This window comes from Pseudochaenichthys georgianus, chromosome 8 (assembly GCF_902827115.2).
Source record: "Pseudochaenichthys georgianus chromosome 8, fPseGeo1.2, whole genome shotgun sequence".
NCBI lineage: Eukaryota > Metazoa > Chordata > Actinopteri > Perciformes > Channichthyidae > Pseudochaenichthys > Pseudochaenichthys georgianus.
Genome location: NC_047510.2, coordinates 474,756 through 494,842, shown reverse-complemented (window position 1 = coordinate 494,842; position 20,087 = coordinate 474,756). Strand labels below are relative to the sequence as shown.

Here is a 20,087-nt window from a genome sequence, read left to right as displayed (position 1 = left end):
TACAGTACTTCAGTAAATGTAGTAATTTCACAACACTCAATGCACTATATTTACATTTTGATTTATTTATAATGTTACTTAAACCGCATAATGTTAATTGTGACTTTTGCAAAATAAACATTCACAAAAACAAATAAAACCCTTTTAAAATACAATGTTCCTTAAAGCAGACAGAGAACACCGGCCAACCGGAACTCATCAGCCCATGATTCGAGGGGACGACTTTGAATGCGGCACTGTCGAGCTACATTCACTTCCGTAAACAAGGGGTTCTCTTCCTGCTGTGAACGCACACGCTTTCAGTGAACAGTCGGCCAGTACTTTCAAAACACTGTAATAACTCTATAATAATTACCGCTGTCACACACACAGGACTGCTAGCGGCTCCATTAGAGGAACATGTAGGGAGGGTGTGTTCTCCGGAGGGTTTAGCCTGAACACAGCTGACAAAGCAAAGCAACTTTTCCATGCTCGCGGAGAAACATGGAGATAGACCGGGACTTCCTGAACTCTCCTCCGGTGAAGACGGTCCGGTTCGGAGGCACTGTTGCGGACACTCTGGCGAAACACCGACAGGTGAGAGCTCCACCCTCCACTGCCCGCTGAGAGGAGCCACTAACACCTGGGGCCTCATGTATAAAGCCTTGCGTAGGATTGGCGTGGGAAGGTAGCTTACGTAGGACAAAGCAAATAAATACGCATTACGCACAGACACTTTCCGATTGTCACTACTCGATCTGCAGTGCGCATGTGCGAGATGGTCCGCCATATTGGACAACTCCGGACGGCAACCCAAGTAGGACTACATTGACACAGTGGCTTTTAGCAAAGCTCAAAAATAAAACGAGAGATGAGTTATTGTTATTACAACGTGACTTCACTATTATTTAACAACTCTTTTTATTGGGTTCTTTTATTTGGGGTTAAGTACATTGTCAGAATAAGTGAGAAATGAATGTAACTTCTGTTAGACGGCTATATGCCATACATTTTTGCACACATTCACAGTAAATATGTATTCAGTTTGATAGCTGTCTAACAGAAGTTACATTTATTTCTCACTTATTCTGACAATTTACTTAACCCCATAAAAAGAACCCCATAAAAAGAGTTGTTAAATAATAGTGAAGTCACGTTGTAATAACAATAACTCCTCTCTCTCGTTTTATTTTTGAGCTTTGCTAAAAGCCACTGTGTGCGTGCGAGGGCGCGTTGGAGCTATGTGCAACTCAAGGCATATGCTCGAACGGGAGCTGCCTGGACGCTGCAATCATGTTGTGCACTATCCGTGCTGAGTGTGCTGACTTCTCCTACAATGTCCCACTGTCTGGCTTCCTGCATCAAGTCAAGTGCTCGGCGCAGTTGTGGCGAAATGTCGCTCCTCTGTTTTCATTGAAACAGCTCCTTATATCCGTTAGCGCAGCTAGCTAGCACCAGATGCTAACAACAACAATGCACGTAAGGTCTCTCTCTCGCTCGCTTGGGCCACACATACACACACCCTCCCGGTCCTCCAGATGGCCAGTCGGTGCCTGCCGGTGAGCGTGGAAGTGTGGTCTGCCACAAGCGGGCGGCAGGAGCGGGGCTGTCAGCATCAGCTCCAGCTCTGAAACTACGGGGCGGCCAAGGAAAAAAAATACACATGCGTTAATCGTGTTAAAATAATTAGTGGCGTAAATCTTTTTTTATTATCGGTTATCGGTATCTGTATCGGTCTTGAGAAGCAGGAAGTTATCGGTATCGGTTTCAAAAACCCAATATCGTGCATCCCTACTTATTATTCATCCATGGTCCCGCCCCCGTCCAACTGTACAGAAAGCGGCGAGATGCATTTCCTTAGGAATCGACAAGCAGAACCGAAAGTAACATTTCCTAAACGAACAATGGCGGACACGGACAATTTGCGAATGACTTCTGCCTTTTGTAAACTGAATGTATCAATAATTTGTCAATAAATGAGGGCGAAAAACGTCACTTGTCCGCCGGACAAGTCAATTGAAAGATCTACTTGTCCGATATCGTAAATAACACGTCCCGGACGGTGGGACGTGTGCTTTTTCGCACACTGCCTCTAGAAAGATCTCATGAACTTCCCTACTCAATCTATCAAGACCCGAGCAGTTCTATTATGGTGCGTTTCCACTGCAGCGGGTAGCTCGCTTTAAGCGTGCCGAACCGTGCAGGGCCCGTTTTTGGTTGCGTTTCCACTTGGCCTAGTACCGGCTAGCGGGTCCTAATTCACAGTTTTTCTGGCCCCATAAAATCGTGGTTCTAGGGCCAGGAACAACCGGGCTGAGTCGGGCTGAGCATGCTAAACTAGAGAGAGAATCGCTGGCAAGGGGGCTACAACTACAACAAGATGAACATATTTGACCGTGATTTAATTGTAATACACGTTTCAAAATGATGCCGAAGTAACAACATACTGATACCGGTTAGTAAGAACCATGAATTAATGCTTTGACAAGTCTGCAGACAGACGGCAGGCGAAAAACCTTTTAACATGCGTGTTTTCTAAATGTAGCTTGGCTAAGCTAACGTTATATATGCTCCGACCGTCCACACTCACAACAACGGCCTACAGACATGAATAAAGCAGCGACTGTATTCGCCATGACTCAGGCAGTCTGTGGTTTGTACTTGTTAGCCCTCAGAGCTGTGAGCTCTGAGGGCTAACAGCTAACGGCTAACGGCTGTGTTGTTTTTCTGGGGCTCTCATTGAAGATGACGTCACGGCTCCGCCTACACTGCGTTACTATAGTAACTACCCCAGTTCCTAAACTGTAATGGAAGCGCAGCATTAAAGTGGGCCGGGCCTAATAAGGCCTAACCAAACCGAGCGAGGCCTGCAGTGGAAACGCGCCATTAGATATAGGATAAGAAACAGAGATAGGGAGCACAACAACCTATCTCTTCGTCAGATACACTCCCCCGCTTATCTAAGTGACTCTGTACCCCATTACCCTCTACAAGGCCATAGACCAGCAGAGGGGACCGTTACCCTCTACAAGGCCATAGACCAGCAGAGGGGACCGTTACCCTCTACAAGGCCATAGACCAGCAGAGGGGACCGTTACCCTCTACAAGGCCATAGACCAGCAGAGGGGACCGTTACCCTCTACAAGGCCATAGACCAGCAGAGGGGACCGTTACCCTCTACAAGGCCATAGACCAGCAGAGGGGACCGTTACCCTCTACAAGGCCATAGACCAGCAGAGGGGACCGTTACCCTCTACAAGGCCATAGACCAGCAGAGGGGACCGTTACCCTCTACAAGGCCATAGACCAGCAGAGGGGGCCGTTACCCTCTACAAGGCCATAGACCAGCAGAGGGGGCCGTTACCCTCTACAAGGCCATAGACCAGCAGAGGGAAAATGGGGGGTGCGTAAGGGTTTTTAAGAATAAACCGCAAGGGTCTGAAGGGAAAAAAGATGAAATATAAGGTACTAATATAAGTAATCCTATCTACTATTCCTATATTCGAATAATGTATAAACTATTTTAAAAATACTTATAACATATGAAATCCTATGTTATGTTATTAATATTAAAATAAAGAACTAAATGAATAAATAAATAATTAAACAAAAGCCAGAGAGAAAATGTGAGTTTTAAGTATTGATTTAAAAAACCCCAGGGTCTGGGCCGACCTCACATGGAGGGGCAGAGTGTTCCAGAGCCTCGGGCCAGCCGCTGCGAAGGCTCGGTGCCCTCGGGTTTTGAGCCTGGTCTTACCCCCTAAACGCACCAGGAGCGCCTGCGCCGCGTTACGTTGCGGCTGCGCCACGCTGCGACCTAACACACCAGGCGCGTTTCAAAACGTTGCGGAAGCGGAGCGTCGTGTGTGCAGCCTCGCAGTTCTTAATTAACTTTAAAACATCAATATGTAGTTGTTACCTTCCACTCCACAAACTGCAGCGACTAAAAACCAGGCCTTGTCCTTTCTGATGTTGTCCTTGTAGTAAGCATTGGTTACATCGTATACAATGGTGTGTTTCTCCACTTCCATTATGAACACCTCGTCGTCCATTGTGCGTATCGTAGTGGAGGTGTTGTGATGAAGGAGGGGGGTCTGCTAAATTAGTATATACGCGGGATGGGCCTGGCCCGGATGCTCACCTTTCCACTTCCTGCGAGGGGGGGGTTGCCTGCCCGACCTTACCTTACGGCTGCGCCGCGGCAAAAATAGGATTCATCCTAATTTTAGAGAAGCGCTGCGCCGAGCCGCTTCTGGGACGCGTCTGAGCCGTAACGCGGCGCGTGTGGTGGAATAGCACCCATTGACTAGAGTGGCCGCGATCCTTACGACCGGCGCGGCCGTAACACGGCGCAGACGCTCCTGGTGCGTTTAGGGGGTTAGGCACTACCGGCAGCAGCTGGTCAGCAGACCTTAAGGCTCTGCCTGGGGTGCAGTGATGGAGGAGTTCGGCTACATAGGCCGGAGCCAGCCCATTTAGGGCTTTGAAAACAAATAAAAGGAGTTTAAAATGTATTCTGAACCGAACTGGAAGCCAGTGCAATGAGGCCAGAGTTGGAGTGATGTGGTCACGCTTATGGCCAGTGAGAAGACGTGCAGCTGCGTTCTGCTCTAGCTGCAGGCGTTTAATTGAGGCCTGGTCCATACCCACATACAGAGCGCTGCAGTAATCCAGTCTCGAGGTAACAAAGGCGTTAATGACCCCCGTGTTGAAAGGTGCTGTATTTCCTTTAAAGCCACGCTGTTTCTCTTCTCTTTAAGGGAGACTCTGGGGACTATGAGCTGCTGAGACATCAGCTGTCGGACCCCGAGATAAAGGTGTGTGTGTGTGTGTGTGTGTGTGTGTGTGTGTGTGTGTGTGTGTGTGTGTGTGTGTGTGTGTGTGTGCGTGTGTGCGTGTGTGTGTGTGTGTGCGCGTGAGTGTGTGTGTGTGTGTGTGTGTGTGTGTGTGTGTGTGTGTGTGTGTGTGTGTGTGTGTGTGTGTGTGTGTGTGTGTGTGTGTGTGTGTGTGTGTGTGTGTGTGTGTGTGTGTGTGTGTGTGTGTGTGTGTGTGTGTGTGTGTGTGTGTGTGTTGATCAGTGGCTCTCTCTCACAGGATGCTCAGATCATCAAGTGGCTGCAGGAGTTTCGGAGCTGCGTGACCCAGCTGACTAAGGACCATGAACAGCTGATCTACCCTCTCCTGGTGAGTGTGGAGAGAGAGAGGACGCTTATTGGAGCTCACTACTAGGGTTGGGTATCGTTTGAATTTCCACGATTCCGATTCTACTTTTCGATTCCGGTTCTTAACGGTTCTCGTTTCCGGTTCTTTGAGGGGCAGGGTAAAAAAATGATACGTGCTTCTTCCACCAAAAAAATTACATTTATTCGAGAAACTTTTACACAGGTTAGTTTACAGTAATATTCACATGAATCAGTCTGTTTATGTTCACTGCTATGTAACTGTAACCTGAGAACCCCTGAAGCTACAACAGTCCAACTTTTAAAGAACACTTCTTGTTGAGAAAAACAAGCATCTCTGCCTCTCAGGCGTACCGGGAAGAAAGGTTTGAACATTTTGAAGTAAAATGCTTCAATCTGGTGCACTTTAAGCAGAATGACTAGAGAGAGACTAGGGGGTACACCTCTAAACACCCATATGAAAAAGATCGGTTTACATTTTAATAATTAAATAAGTATGTGAACATAACCAATAACCTACCATAGCCAATAACAAATACATGTAACGTGTTTTATTTTTCTTGTTCATTGAGATCTTATTTTACTATTTTATTTATGCATATTTTTTTATCTCTCCAGTTTAAAACGATATGTCTGGTTTACTGTCCGATAGTTTACATTGGAATGATTTCAAACCTGTTTTATCCCAATAATTATAAAGGAGTGCCTTGGAAATATGTGTTTACATAAATTGTGATCAAAACGTTTGAGACCCACTGAGATAACTTAGACTAAAGTGAACTATCTAAACACTCGGAGTCCTTTACCTCACTGAGCTGAAGTTATCAGCCTCAGTCTGACTGGAGAGGACTCTCCCTCCACATCATTGTAGAAACATCTTCTTCTGCCGTTAGAGCAGCTAGCACCAGATGCTAATAACAACAGCGCCCTCCCTTTCTCCCTAGCTCACTCGCACGTTGGCTGTGAGCTGCGGTTGCCAGATAAGCCAACATCCCCCATTTTCATCACTCACAGCGCCCATCGTACAGGGCAAATGAAAAGTGTAACCGGGATGAAAAGGGTGTTACATTTACTTAATTATGAATGTTGTTACATCAAGGCTGAACATTAGGATGAGCACCGACGGTCAAAACTAATTTGTTTCCTCCCAGAGCTGTCAGCGCAGCGCCTCCACAGATCTGGCGCCCTAGGCGAACATCTATAACGCCAGTGCGACGGGCCGGCCCTGGTCTCAGGTTACGCTGTAGGAAGTGTAGGTACAACGCTACATTTCCCGCCCGCCGCAGTCATACAGTACGCTACGGAGAGCGGCGAGAAACATTTCCTCAGGCATCGAAAAGCGGAACCGAAATTCACATTTCTAAATGATGCCGTTGGAATCGAAATGTTGGAACCGGTTCCGGTTCGGAACCGGTTCTCGGTACCCAACCCTACTCACTACTCAGTGGCAAGAAGAAGTGAACCCTTTGGAATATCCTTGTTTTATGCATACATTGGTCAATGAATGTGATCGGATATTCATCAAGTCACAATTATAGACAAACACAATCCATTTAAACAACTTATTTACAAAGTATTGTATTGTTCTTGTCCCTAACTGTCCCTTTTAAGAGCTGTTATCATAAGTCAGCTAATCAATGATTGATAAGATAAAGCTATATTGATCAACATAAAGGGAAATGAAGGTGTGAAAGCAGCAGCGGTAATAGAACAGGAGGTAAACGTTCAAATAACGATGAAAAGGATAAGAACTATGTAAATAAGAATATATGTAAATGAACAACAATATAATGATGTCAAACGGCTTCCACAGTGTTAAGACATTGTTAATGACGGTGGGGTCAGTGAGCTGTGCAGCCTATTGGCTCCCTGCACAGAGGAGGGGGTTGGATGTCAAAATGAATGAGCACCCATTTTGACTTTTGATTCTTCGCCTCGTGTTTCCAGAGGCTCCCCTGGGTGGGCCGCAGCCAGGCGGTGGTGGACGAGTACATGGCCTTCCTCAGTAACCTGGTGTCGGCTCAGACTGTGTACCTGTGTGCCTGCCTCAAGATGGTGGTCTCACACTTCAGCCCCAGTAAGTCCTTCTCACTGCTTATCAAAAACCAAAGTATTGATAGAATAGAAAAATGGGATTCAAGCTCTCACGGAAAGTATGATGTCAAAGTAGTGACATCACGTTGGTTTCTCCTCACGTTGTGTTTGCAGTGTTGACATTTCTTTTTGAAAGCAGAGTTGCTGTGTCCTGTGTGTCCTGTGTGTCCTGTAAAGCAGCTTCAGTGGAGATGTAACGTGTGTTCTTGTTTCCAGAGAGAGTGATCATCTGTGAAGGCGGGGTGGATATCTCTGACTCAGACGATGATGATGAAAGTAGGTGTCCTCCTTAATGTCAATACCTAAATGTTAGCATCACAAACGTACTATGAGGATGTGAGTATGTTATAATATAACATACTCACATCCTTAGAGATATGGTATATCTCTGAGGGCTGGTCGTTACATTCAAACCTCTGTTCATTATATTCACATTGAAGCTCCTTGTATTGCTTACACCAGATAGTGTATGGCTGTGTAGGATGTGTAGGACTGCTGCATTGTTCACTCAACATTTATTATGACATTTCTAAATCATTTACAAACATGTTTTTATTATACCAAATAATCTGCGTCAATAGGTATTTGTTGCTGTTTAGACTTTTATTTATTTATTCATTGAGGCAAACAACTCTTTGCTCTACTGCTAACTAGGGCTGTCCCGAATACCATTTTTCGGGCTCCGGGTATTCGGTAGTAATCAGCAGCGAATATTCGGTGCGGAGAGATTTGTATTTTTTTAAACAACATTTTTTTCCCACATTTTTTTCACAACACGCTCCGAGACACCTGACAACACGCTGTTAAGCAGAAAGAGCATACTATTAGGATTTCTATTATTTATTGTCTCAGTGCTCGCATACATTAAAACTAAATGTGTCCTCTGCATCTAACCCAGCCGCAGCGCAGCGCCTGGGGACCAAATCTGGTTCCAAATTCTGTCTATAACTAGGGGTGGGCGATATGACGATATATATCGTCGTGACGATATTAGGTCTCCACGATATGCTTTTTCAGAGATATCGTCCTATCGTGATAAAAAAAAAAAAAAAAAAGCGGGAGGGGAAGAGGCTCTCCGTGCGCGGCACAGGGGGCTATGACAGCGGACGGAGAGCCTCTTCCCCTCCCGCTCCCCCAGCCTCACCTACTGATTTTTATTTCACCATATATCAAGCCCGATTGATTTCACAATGTCAGCGCACCTCTGCTTTCGTTCAGTCCGAGTTGTTTGACACGCTCCCAAAGTCCCCGCCCCCTTTCTTTGCAGCGAGCAACCATAGGGCAGGCATTTCATAAAGGGGCTCCTGATGAAAAGACTAGCAAACCGTGGAAAGACATAACTGACGCGGTGGCGTTTTATGTTTTTCCCTTCTAGTTATGCTAAAGTCTTTTATTACACTTCAAGTCTACTCTAAAGTTTACATTTTAATTGTTTGGCACTGACTTTTCGTCATTGATGTTTTATGTTTTACTTAGTTATGTTTTACCCTCCTTTTCATGTTTATTGATGTTCACTGCTCACTTGTTCATTCAGGGATTCATTTCTGAAATAAAACTAGCTTGAAATGCTATTTTGGTCTGTTACTCCTTTTTGTTTTAGTTTCTGTCACCTTGTAGGTGCTTGTTCTGTTAAGTAACTTGAAAAATAACCATAATAACCGACATGAAAAAATATCGTGATATATATCGTCTATCGTGATACTGCCTGAAAATATCGTGATAACATATTTTTCAATTTCTTCAGGTTTTACAACCTGAAGATACAAAGCACATATTTCTGTTATAACAACAATGCTTTTAATAACATAGCCGTAACAGTAGGCCTAACGGCGTAATACTTGTTACCGATACAGTAAACAGTATTTAAATAAATGAAGAACGAAAAATAAATGAACGAACTGTATGCCAATAATTGCCTTAACCCCAGATGTTCCCACATTGCTCCTATTATTTTCACTCTTCGGATCAAATTGAAAAACTAATCTAGAAAAACAATTCGGTTGCTTGCAACTATTTTCCAAGCACAGTAAGTGCACGTTTTTATCATGTGTAACGTTACTGTTTAAACGGCGGATAAAGCAGCTTCATCATGGCAACTTGACAACAGCTAAGCTAAGCTAGGCTAGTACTTACAGCATCCGGTGACTTTTCAGAGTTGTTGTGCCACCGGCCAGTTTCTTGTCGCATATTTGGCACACTGCCAAATTCATTCTTCTTACTGTGGTCCAATTTAAAATGGTCCCACACAGCTGGAGTCTTCGGCATTTTGTGTTCAGGCGTGTGAAGCGAGGTGAAGCGTGCCGTTTGCGTTCGTGACTGAGTGAACGCGATGTCAGGAGCACAGGCTGAGATTGTATATATTTCCGCATTTCAACAGTGCAATTCAAAAGTATAAATATAGTATACGAATATGGCAATTCCCCTTTATTGATAGCATACATTTAGGGGGGAAAAAATACAAAAAGGAATATCCAATAATGAAATCGAAACCCGAATAGTTGGCCAACGAACGAATAGTGGACTATTCGGGTACAGCCCTACTGCTAACTGCAGTATGCTACTGCTACTGCTTATATTCTTAAAGAAAGATGAAAAACATACAACTCATTCGATCCATCACACAAATTGAGGATTTCTTTCCGGTTGACTCCTTAAAGAAGGAAACAGTGATCACATATTCACATAGCGATCTAAAGCAGTCCTCGTCTGCTCGTCACCGCCCTCGGCTGTGAGGGTGAAACAAAAGGCATCTGGCCGAGGCGTGGGATGGTCTCATTGCTGCTTCAAAGTGTAGACGGGTTGTGCAGGTGTGGGGAGTGTGAATATGGTGCTCCAGATGTTAAACGCACCGTCTCCTCTGTCTCCATTTGTTCAGACCTCCCCAGGAACTTCGATCAGTGTCACCAGGCGCTGCAGCTCATCGCCAGATACGTTCCATCGTAAGTCCCTCATGATTCTGTTTTCTCTTCCCGTCACTCGTTACCCACCTGCACTAGAGACTGGGCTTTGGTGTGTGCAGGAGCCGTAATGAACCAGCTCTGAACTTCCCTTAACAATGTTACCTAAACCAGCCAGATGACGTATCGCTGCATTATTTCAACATTTAAAAAATGAAACATATTAAACTGGCTGAAGGTGAAAGATGCACATTGTACAGTCCCTCTAGGAATGTGTGATTCCTATAAGGATTTCTATGAATACTTTTCTAGGCGCCGAACACTTACATGAATCTGTGGTTTATCCACGCCTCAACGTTCTGCTCTGGAACAATGAGAACTAACATCTAAAGAAAAGTGTGGACGTAGCTTGAACTGGAGCAGACTGGTTCCATATCCACCCTGATAGGCCAGATGTGATGTCAATAAGTCCCAGGATGTTCTCTTCCCACTGTCTTGACCTTAAGGAAGCCAGGAGGGACAGTGAAATGTCGCTCTTGTTTATTGAGAGAAGACGGGGAGACACAGCTAGACAGGATCTATTCAAACGATCCACCTTAGCAGATACACTCCCAGTCAAACGTGTGGACACGCCTTCTCAATCAAAGGGTTTTATTTGAATACAAATCGTATTCTGGATTTTTTTCCCCACTTTTTTTGTTAACTAGATCATTCCATATGTGTTCTTTCATAGCTATGATGTCTTCAGTATTAATCTACAAAGTAGAACACAATTCAAATAAACAAAACACATTGAATGGGAAGGCATGTCCAAACCGTTGACTGGTACTGTGTGTATAATGAAAGCATGTATTACGATGCATGGTCTGATCTCTGATGGGAAGGCGTGTGCTCTGCTCTCAGCACCAGTCGCTTCCTGATGCCCATCCTGCAGGAGAACTTCCCCTTCGTGCAGAAGTCCTCCAGAACTCTGGTGAGTCTGCACACACAGCAGAAACAAGAAAGTCATTATACCATTTATATTTAAATACATTTATAAAGAGCCATTAAAAAGCCAAATATATACAAATTATAATAAAATAACACAGGTTTAAGGTATGAATAAACGTTAGAGTGCAGTGTGAGATATGAATAGATATTTGATTTAATAAAAAGCAGCAGCAAAGTGTCTGGATGGAAAGAGGTGAGAGACCTGCAGGACTCTGGTAGATCGTTCCAGATGTTTGGAGCATAATGAGTGACTCTGGGGCAGAACGCAGACGCCTCATAATGTAGCAGGAGATCAGAATGAATCATTCAGTGCTTTGAAACATGAAATGTATTGTAATTAGAAAAAGCACCATATAGTGTGATGTGCGTCCTGAACGCAGCAGTGCATTGTGGGTGACCGTATGTGCTCTGCAGGAGTGTTACGTGCACAACCTGCTGAGGCTCAGCATGTACATCCCCGCACTGCGCAGAGACGTGCTGGAGCTGATCATCGGGAAGATGCTCAAACTGGATGTAAGTATTTCACAGGGTCTCACGTTCTACACTGCGGCTCAGTAGAGCAGTCTGTGAAGTGTCCTACATTGTGTGTGTGTGTGTGTGTTTCAGGTGAGTGCATCGCGGTCGGACATCGAGGAGGCAGAAGAGAACACAGTGCCGAGTCAGAGGGCAGAGGACGGGGCAGAGGAAGGCCTCTTTGAAATGGTAATGTGGTCCCTTTGGGTAGATTGTAGATAAATAATATTATACATTTAAGAAGTGGAAAGACTTGCTGGCAGGAAGCAGGACGTGATGATATTCTACAGTGTCCTTCACTGAGCCCTGACAGCGTGAGCCCTGTGAACCTCTCACGTCTGCACAGCTTTACACTTTCATACCAACGCTCCACATTCTATTTGTCCTGTTTTCTGTCAAACAAACATGTTGTGATATTAAACGCTCATTGTTCTTGTTGTTGCTGTGTCTGTATGACATGCATGTCCTCCTGTGGTCCTCTCCTTACAGTCATCACCTGTAACTGTGGGTGTAAGCATGTAACATGTGCTTGTCTGTCAGGATGAGGACATGTCAGCAGATGCCCCCCCCAGGCCCTCCGTGATGGCCCACCCAGTGGCCGACAGGCTGGACACCCTCATGGCTGTCCTTCTGGCGTACATCAAGGACGTGTGCCATGTGAACGGTACCGCAATCACACAGATACACGTTCTAAAGATGTGTTCTGTGTACTCTGTGTGTTCTGTGTACTCTGTGTGCTCTGTGTGCTCTGTGTACTCTGTGTGTTGTTGTGAGCAAGGTGTGTCTCTGCTCTGCCCCCCCCCCAGGCTCTTTTCACGCGGACCGGACTAAGGATCTGTACAGAGATGTCTTGAGTGTGTTTGATAAGCTGATCCTGCCCACACATGCTTCCTGTCATGTGCAGTACACGCTCTTCTACCTCTGCAGCTTCAGAGTGGTCAGTAGTGCTGATGGTGCTCAGAAGCTGCTTCATAGAGCTCTTACTTCATAGAGCACTTACAGCATAGAGTTTGAATTCATCTGCAAATAGTCATTAAAGGTTTCTCAATTCTCTAACTCCCCTCCTCGACTCCTATCCTCGTGTCTTAGTCCCGCCCACAGGAGATGCGAGCCGAGGAGAGAGGAGGGGAACCGAGGAGAGGGGAGGGGAACCGAGGAGAGGGGAGGGGAACCGAGGAGAGGGGAGGGGAACCGAGGAGAGGGGAGGGGAACCGAGGAGAGAGGAGGGGAGCCGAGGAGAGGGGAGGGGAGCCGAGGAGAGGGGAGGGGAGCCGAGGAGAGGGGAGGGGAACCGAGGAGAGGGGAGGGGAACCGAGGAGAGGGGAGGGGAACCGAGGAGAGGGGAGGGGAACCGAGGAGAGAGGAGGGGAGCCGAGGAGAGGGGAGGGGAGCCGAGGAGAGGGGAGGGGAGCCGAGGAGAGGGGAGGGGAGCCGAGGAGAGGGGAGGGGAGCCGAGGAGAGGGGAGGGGAGCCGAGGAGAGAGGAGGGGAGCCGAGGAGAGGGGAGGGGAGCCGAGGAGAGGGGAGGGGAGCCGAGGAGAGGGGAGGGGAGCCGAGGAGAGGGGAGGGGAGCCGAGGAGAGGGGAGGGGAGCCGAGGAGAGAGGAGGGGAAGCAGCAGGCGGTTAGAGAAATGAGAACTCCTCTCCTCTGAGCGGTCATTTTAAAGAGACGTCCATTAATGATGACAGGAGGCAGCAGCCTCTGTCTGATGGACAGATGTGTTCATGATGACTTCTATATTTACTTTGATTCATTCACAGTGCGGTAATGAGACAATAACAGGCTACATATACGGACATACACACACACACACACACACACACATATATGTATATAAATATATACAATTTAAAGTATGAGAGCACTCTCATAATAACGTAACACTATCAGAGACTGGATATATCCCCCCCCTCTCTCTGGTCGCTGAAATGGGGAATTGAAATGACGGGCCAAAAGTTGTACAAGTATTAAAAGTAAGCAGAGGACACCAAACCAACTGAGACCCGTCTGTCCGCCGCATCTACGCACTGTACAACACGCACCTACACACTGTACCACACACACTCCTACACACTGTACCACACACACACTGTACCACACACACCTACACACTGTACCACACACAACTACACACTGTACCACACACTACCACACACACTCCTACACACTGTACCACACACACCTACACACTGTACCACACACACCTACACACTGTACCACACACACACCTACACACTGTACCACACACACACCTACACACTGTACCACACACACACCTACACACTGTACCACACACACCTACACACTGTACCACACACACACCTACACACTGTACCACACACACACCTACACACTGTACCACACACACACCTACACACTGTACCACACACAACTACACACTGTACCACACACACACCTACACACTGTACCACGCATGCTCGGTCCTCGATGTGCATTTAGAGAAATGAGATGTCCTTCAACATGGCGGAGGACCGAGGAGTCGAGGAGGGGGATTAGAGTATTGAGAAGCCTTCAACGTGATGTTGGGCATACAGCATGACTCGGTGTATTTTTAGTTACTTTTGCTGCTTTTGTTTATTTTGATAATAAATGTTTGAATGTGTTTCCATATGACATGAGTTCTATATGTTGTGTATCTGTGTGTGCAGGCACTGGCGGAGGCCTTCCTGGAGCACGTGTGGAAGGTGCTGCAGAGCCCCTCCCAGCCCGCCGTGCTGCGCCAGGCTGCGGCTGGGTACCTGGGCAGCTTCCTGGCCCGGGCCAAGTTCGTCCCTGTGCTGTGAGTCACTCTGCGGGGACACTGAGCCGGAGTGAGCCCTGTACCCCTCTGTGAGGATGTTAATCCTGCTGTTGTTATGCCCCCCCCCCGCAGCACTGTGCGGGCCTGTCTGGACCTGCTCCTCTCGTGGATCCATCGCTACATCGACAGCCAGGACAGCAGCGGCCGAGCGGCCTGCTGCGACATCAGCCTGCACGGACCCTTCTACTCCGCCTGCCAGGCCGCCTTCTACACCCTCATCTTCAGGCACAGAGCCATGCTGGAGGGCAACATGAAGAAAGGTACCCTCTGATCCGTGACAGCCTGTTACGTCCCCACTGAGGTCAGGGGACCTGGAGACCATGACACACAACAACCAATACACATGAGGGAGTCAGCGTAAAGGTTCACAACAAGGTTTATTCCTTGTAAACCAAAGAACTGAACAGAAATACTCTCTGTGTGAGGAGGAGGGGGGGGGGGGGGGGAGGAGGAGGAGAGCAAGGATACGGTGCCAAACAAAAGAAGCCAGGCCTGTCTCTACATCTATCCTCTGAAACCAAACCCCTCACTAAGTAAACTACTCAGAACTGGACAAAGCAGAATACAGGGGTGGCAACAATGCGCTAACCTAGTGTGTCTAAACATTAGTTAGCTACGTGCGGAGAAATGTTCCGGGGTACCCCAGACTTACCCAACTCCCCCAGCTCTCAACACATACTTTCACAAAAGTCAGAACAAACAAAGTAGTATGAGTGTCTAACTAGGCAGTCAAATGCAGGCTCCTCAGTCAGCTACAGGCCCGGGTGAGAGAGAGGGAGAAGGCTTCCTGGGTGCCTCCTTTATGGTCGGCCCTGGCTGCTGATAGGCCAGCTGAGGGTGAGAGGATCCAATCAGCCGTCAGACTCAGGTGCACAGGCAGCTGCTGATCAGCTGTAGAGAAGACAGGAGGTTCATCCCAATACCCCTCCTCGACTCCTCTCTTCCCGTCCTCCGGGACTTGACCCGGAAATCCATCAAGACACACCATTTTGAAGGACGTCCCAATACTGGAAATGCAGACAGAGGAGTCGAGGAGGGGTGCGGGAGGAGACGAAAGGGAGGAGGGGTGCGGGAGGAGACGAAAGGGAGGAGGGAGGAGGGGTGCGGGAGGAGACGAAAGGGAGGAGGGGTGCGGGAGGAGACGAAAGGGAGGAGGGAGGAGGGGTGCGGGAGGAGACGAAAGGGAGGAGGGGTGCGGGAGGAGACGAAAGGGAGGAGGGAGGAGGGGTGCGGGAAGAGACGAAAGGGAGGAGGGGTGCGGGAGGAGACGAAAGGGAGGAGGGAGGAGGGGTGCGGGAGGAGACAAAAGGGAGGAGGGGTGAGGGAGGATCTTGATAAATAACAATTCTTTTATAGTTTTGTGTGAAGATATTCAGGAGTTAACATTTAAAATGCACAGTCCTGAATGTGGGGATCTACAGGACACACATTTCAGACTAAAGGCATTCTCCTTAAAGGTGGGGGAGGTTATTTTGGAGAAAGCAGCTCGAGTGCGCTCAAACTTGAAAATACACAGCCGGAGAAAATCTGCCACTTCCTCACAGAGCCCCTCCTCCAACACACACGGACGCGCACATGACCAATGAGGGCAGAGATCAGTTTGTGCACGGATGGAAGGCTGACAGGCAGGTAGTCCATCAGTTACTTTAGCCGGCTCAGATGATTGGTCGTGCTTTTTACAGAGCTACAGCTGTAAAAATATTTGTTGTCAAAGCACTTCAGATGTTCATCGCTATCGGATGTTAAGAGCATTCCATGGAATATAACAACAAGTGTATCTCGAGCCGGTTTCTCAAACTTACCTACCCCACCTTTAATATCATTATATATTTATTTAAATGTAGGCTACATTTTACAGCAAAACGGAACACAAAAGCAGGACCAACCATCATACATTGAATTCCTTGACTAACAAGAGAAAGATTCATTCATTTAAATAAATATTGAACAACAAATGGGCCGGTTCTAAAGGTTCTTCAGTCCAGCCCGATGAGAGGGGTCAGCTGTGCACATGGCCTCATTAACAGACATCGTTTAAGAGTGACGTTTGAGTGACCGAGGACATCCCAATGAATACCTGAGGATTCTTCTGTCCTCGCGTCTCCTCCTCGTGTCTCTCGCTCGCATCTTACGGAGGCGGAGCTAAGACGCAAGGAAGGGAGGCGAGTGAGGGAAAGGAGGAGTGTGAAATATTCAATTGAGAGGAGCCTAGGGAGCAGAGAGAAAAACAGGAGGGAAGGAGAACCACACGAGCACAGTCTGCCTGGCTCAATGTTTCACACGCTGTGACATCGCTGTTGCTTTTTAACATGTGACTGACCACACACACATACGTGCAATCGGCTATTCAAAAATGATCGTCCTGAAAAGCCAGTCAAGACCAGGATACTAGGATTAATGAATGAATGAAGTCATGACAATGGCAAATATGTTTTAGCAAGCCATTTCATTTAGCGAGCATTTTACAGAATATCAGGATGTTTTCCAACTGTGTGTGTGTGTGTGTGTGTGTGTGTGTGTGTGTGTGTGTGTGTGTGTGTGTGTGTGTGTGTGGTGTGTGTGTGTGTGGGTGTGTGTGTGTGGGAGTGTGTGTGGGTGTGGGTGTGTGTGTGTGTGTGTGTGTGTGTGTGTGTGTGTGTGTGTGTGTGTGTGTGTGTGTGTGTGTGTGTGTGTGTGTGTGTGTGTGTGTGTGTGTGTGTGTGTGTGTGTGTGTGTGTGTGTGTGTGTGTGTGTGTGTGTGTGTGTGTGTGTGTGTAGGCCTGGAGTACCTGCAGGGCCTGAACCTGGAGCGGGTGGTGATGAGTCAGCTGAACCCTCTGAAGGTGTGCCTGCCGGCAGTCAGCAGCATGTTCGCAGCCATCACCAGGTACACACACGCCCTGCTGCTGCTCCGAGCGCTGCATGATGCTGATGTTCTCATGCGCAGTACGTTTCCACGTGCAGCACCAAATAGAACTGCTGTTTTAATAAAGCAACACGCTGCTTTAAGGTCTCTGGGAAAGGTGAGATTATAATTGTTCACTATGTTTTAATGATGCACAACTTTAGTTGTCTACGCAATAATCCTATTTTCTATTTCTCTACCAAAGAGGTGTGGAACCTCTAAATGTGTTTCTTTCAATGTAAATACAACTAGTCACTCTATCTGTCAAAAAGAATGTAGTAGAATACAAAGTACAATATTCCCTTTTTAATGATGCGAGCATCTGGAGATACTCAACACTACATTAGAGAGATGAGTACACCACATGTCCCCAGTCTGAGGTGTGATGTTCTCTGGCCTGCTGGGAGCGGAGCTCTCTTTGACCGGTCTGAGGAGTCGGATAGAGGCTCAGTGACGTCAGCTGGAGCTCTCAGTGTCTCCTCTGCTCGGGTCCTTGCTCCAGAGGGTTCATGCCGCTTCTCTTGCAGGAAGTACCAGGTGGTGTTCTGCTACACCATCATAGAGAGGAACAACCGCCACGTGCTGCCGGTGGTGCGCAGCTCTGCGGGGGGGGACAGCGTGGGCACCAACACCAACCCTCTGGACAGCTTCTTCCCCTTCGACCCCTACCTGCTCCACAGGTCCGTCTTATTCTGTGTCCTCTGGTGGGATCACTGTTATTACACCTCTGATATCTGCAGGCCCTTTTTCCACAAACACAAACAGGATGAAAACGTGTGTGTGTGTGTGTGTGTGTGCAGGTCCAGTCAGCTGATTGAGCCTCTGTACCAGGTATGGGAGGAGCTACCAGACACAGAGCAGCCCCCCCCCACAACAGGACAAGAGGTGAGATGATGGGCTGAGCACTGGGCAAGGAATCCTCTAATGCACTGCTGTGATGTTGGGGACCTGTCGTAGAGCTGCAGCCAACAAGGACACAACTACACTTTGATATTAGGCAGAGAAAGTGTTTAATTAATACATTTTCGATTTGTGTAAAACTGGTTTCCATTTTAGGTATAATTAAGCATATGAAGATACACAATGAAACGTCTATTAATGGGTAGAAAATGCATTTTATTTAGCTGAATACATATTGATCTTATCTTCAGATGTTGAGGCTCGTGTGTGTGTGTGTGTGTGTTTTGCTTCATTGTGTGTGTGTCAGTGCTCCAAGGAGGACGAGGACGACTTCCTGTCCGGGGAGACGCCGAAGACGGAGGGTATTGTGGGAATGACACCCAGCTCGTACGAGTGGAGCCTCCGCAGCCCCAGCAGCCTGGGCTCCCCCCCCATCGCCTTCCAGAGACACTGACCTCACACCCCCCCCCATCGCCTTCCAGAGACACTGACCTCACACATCACACTTCAGTGAGGACTCACACACACTGAGGAACACGAGCCGCTGAAGAGATGACCCTGATCTCTGCTCTCACACAGGACGCTTCCTAGGAAGCCTCAGTGACTTTCAGGAAGTGTAGACCTGCTCAGTCTAACTTGACATATTTTCACAAATGGATGAATGGCAGATCATGCAAATCAATAACTCCAATGACAGCAACAGAACCAGTGAGAGGCTAAATAAAGATGTATTTAAGTGCATACCTTTTTATGTGACACTTTAAGAAATGGACAAAATGGCCGTTGGTATGGTATTTTAAGTTGAATTAAACGCTCCACAGACTGTTGTCGAGCCTTCCTCCTTTTCGTCTGGTTCTGTACGGAAACACAGGTCAAACTGTTTATTGTGTGGGCAGCACATGTTGGTATGAGGCCATTACCTTCTTATGAAATCATCATGATGCCCGCTGCAGACCACATAACTGGTCCCAGACAGGAAGCTCAGTCTGCATATGAAGAGCGCTGAGCTCAGCACCAGGAGGCGCCTGGTTTGGTGAGTGTGAGAGAAGAGGGAACGGCAGCCTGTCGTCAGAACAGCCTCATGGGAGATGGAGTCCCATGCACCACACAGCTCCATGCGCCACACAGCTCCATGCACCACACAGCTCCATGCACCACACAGCCCCATGCACCACACAGCTCCATGCACCACACAGCTCCATGCACCACACAGCTCCATGCACCACACAGCCCCATGCACCACACAGCTCCATGCACCACACAGCTCCATGCGCCACACAGCTCCATGCGCCACACAGCTCCATGCGCCACACAGCTCCATGCACCACACAGCTCCATGCACCACACAGCTCCATGCACCACACAGCCCCATGCACCACACAGCTCCATGCACCACACAGCTGACCTCATGGCAGCGGAGATGCATGAAGGTAGACATGCTGCAAAATGTAAAGCGTGTAAAACCTGATGTGAGCACTTGCAGAAAAACAATCTGAGCTCGTGTGCATACATTTACACTTGTATAAAATATCCACGTAACTCTGAACCACATTTGAAGTCACAGAAGAAAAAAAAAGTTTTGGAGCTTGTAGAAAAAAAATGAACTTAGTGATGAAATGTTCACTTGCAGAAAAATATATTTTCCATTACAACTGCAACTTGGCTATTACAACCTCTCAAATCAGTCACTACAACTTCACGAATCTGCTCTGTGGCAGTATACGTCGACGAATCTGCTGCCTTGACTTTTGCTACACTTCTTGTCGCAAAAGTAATTTTCACCTGTGGATGTGGGGGGAGGGAGGGGGGTTGGAGCGAAGGGGCGGAGC

At 47.4% G+C, this 20,087-nt stretch overlaps 1 protein-coding gene across 2 annotated transcripts; it reads left to right on the top strand.

The window, feature by feature from the left end:
- Positions 1 to 109: 109 nt before the first annotated feature.
- Positions 110 to 19,085, top strand: rrn3 (RRN3 homolog, RNA polymerase I transcription factor). 2 transcript variants are annotated; one of them, XM_034089667.2, is made up of 17 exons: positions 110 to 576; positions 4,740 to 4,796; positions 5,074 to 5,163; positions 7,107 to 7,236; positions 7,470 to 7,529; positions 10,129 to 10,192; positions 11,054 to 11,123; positions 11,555 to 11,653; positions 11,747 to 11,842; positions 12,194 to 12,317; positions 12,460 to 12,590; positions 14,323 to 14,453; positions 14,547 to 14,734; positions 17,232 to 17,340; positions 17,886 to 18,062; positions 18,159 to 18,243; positions 18,566 to 19,085. In XM_034089667.2, exons 1-17 carry the CDS (start codon positions 484 to 486, stop codon positions 18,710 to 18,712), a joined length of 1,851 nt encoding a protein of 616 aa, XP_033945558.1. In that variant the 5' UTR covers positions 110 to 483; the 3' UTR covers positions 18,713 to 19,085. The 2 variants fall into 2 exon arrangements, with proteins under 2 accessions (XP_033945558.1, XP_033945559.1); XM_034089668.2 differs by having other exon boundaries at positions 112 to 576; positions 17,886 to 18,038.
- Positions 19,086 to 20,087: the final 1,002 nt, after the last annotated feature.

What these genes read in the sequence shown, in the direction of transcription:
- rrn3 (XM_034089667.2), top strand. Translation starts at nt 484, where the DNA reads ATGGAGATAGACCGGGACTTCCTGAACTCTCCTCCGGTGAAGACGGTC. An exon ending in GGACGTGTGCCATGTGAACG is followed by an intron (nt 12,318 to 12,459) that starts GTACCGCAATCA and finishes CCCCCCCCCCAG; the next exon opens with GCTCTTTTCACGCGGACCGG. An exon ending in ATGTTCGCAGCCATCACCAG is followed by an intron (nt 17,341 to 17,885) that starts GTACACACACGC and finishes CTTCTCTTGCAG; the next exon opens with GAAGTACCAGGTGGTGTTCT.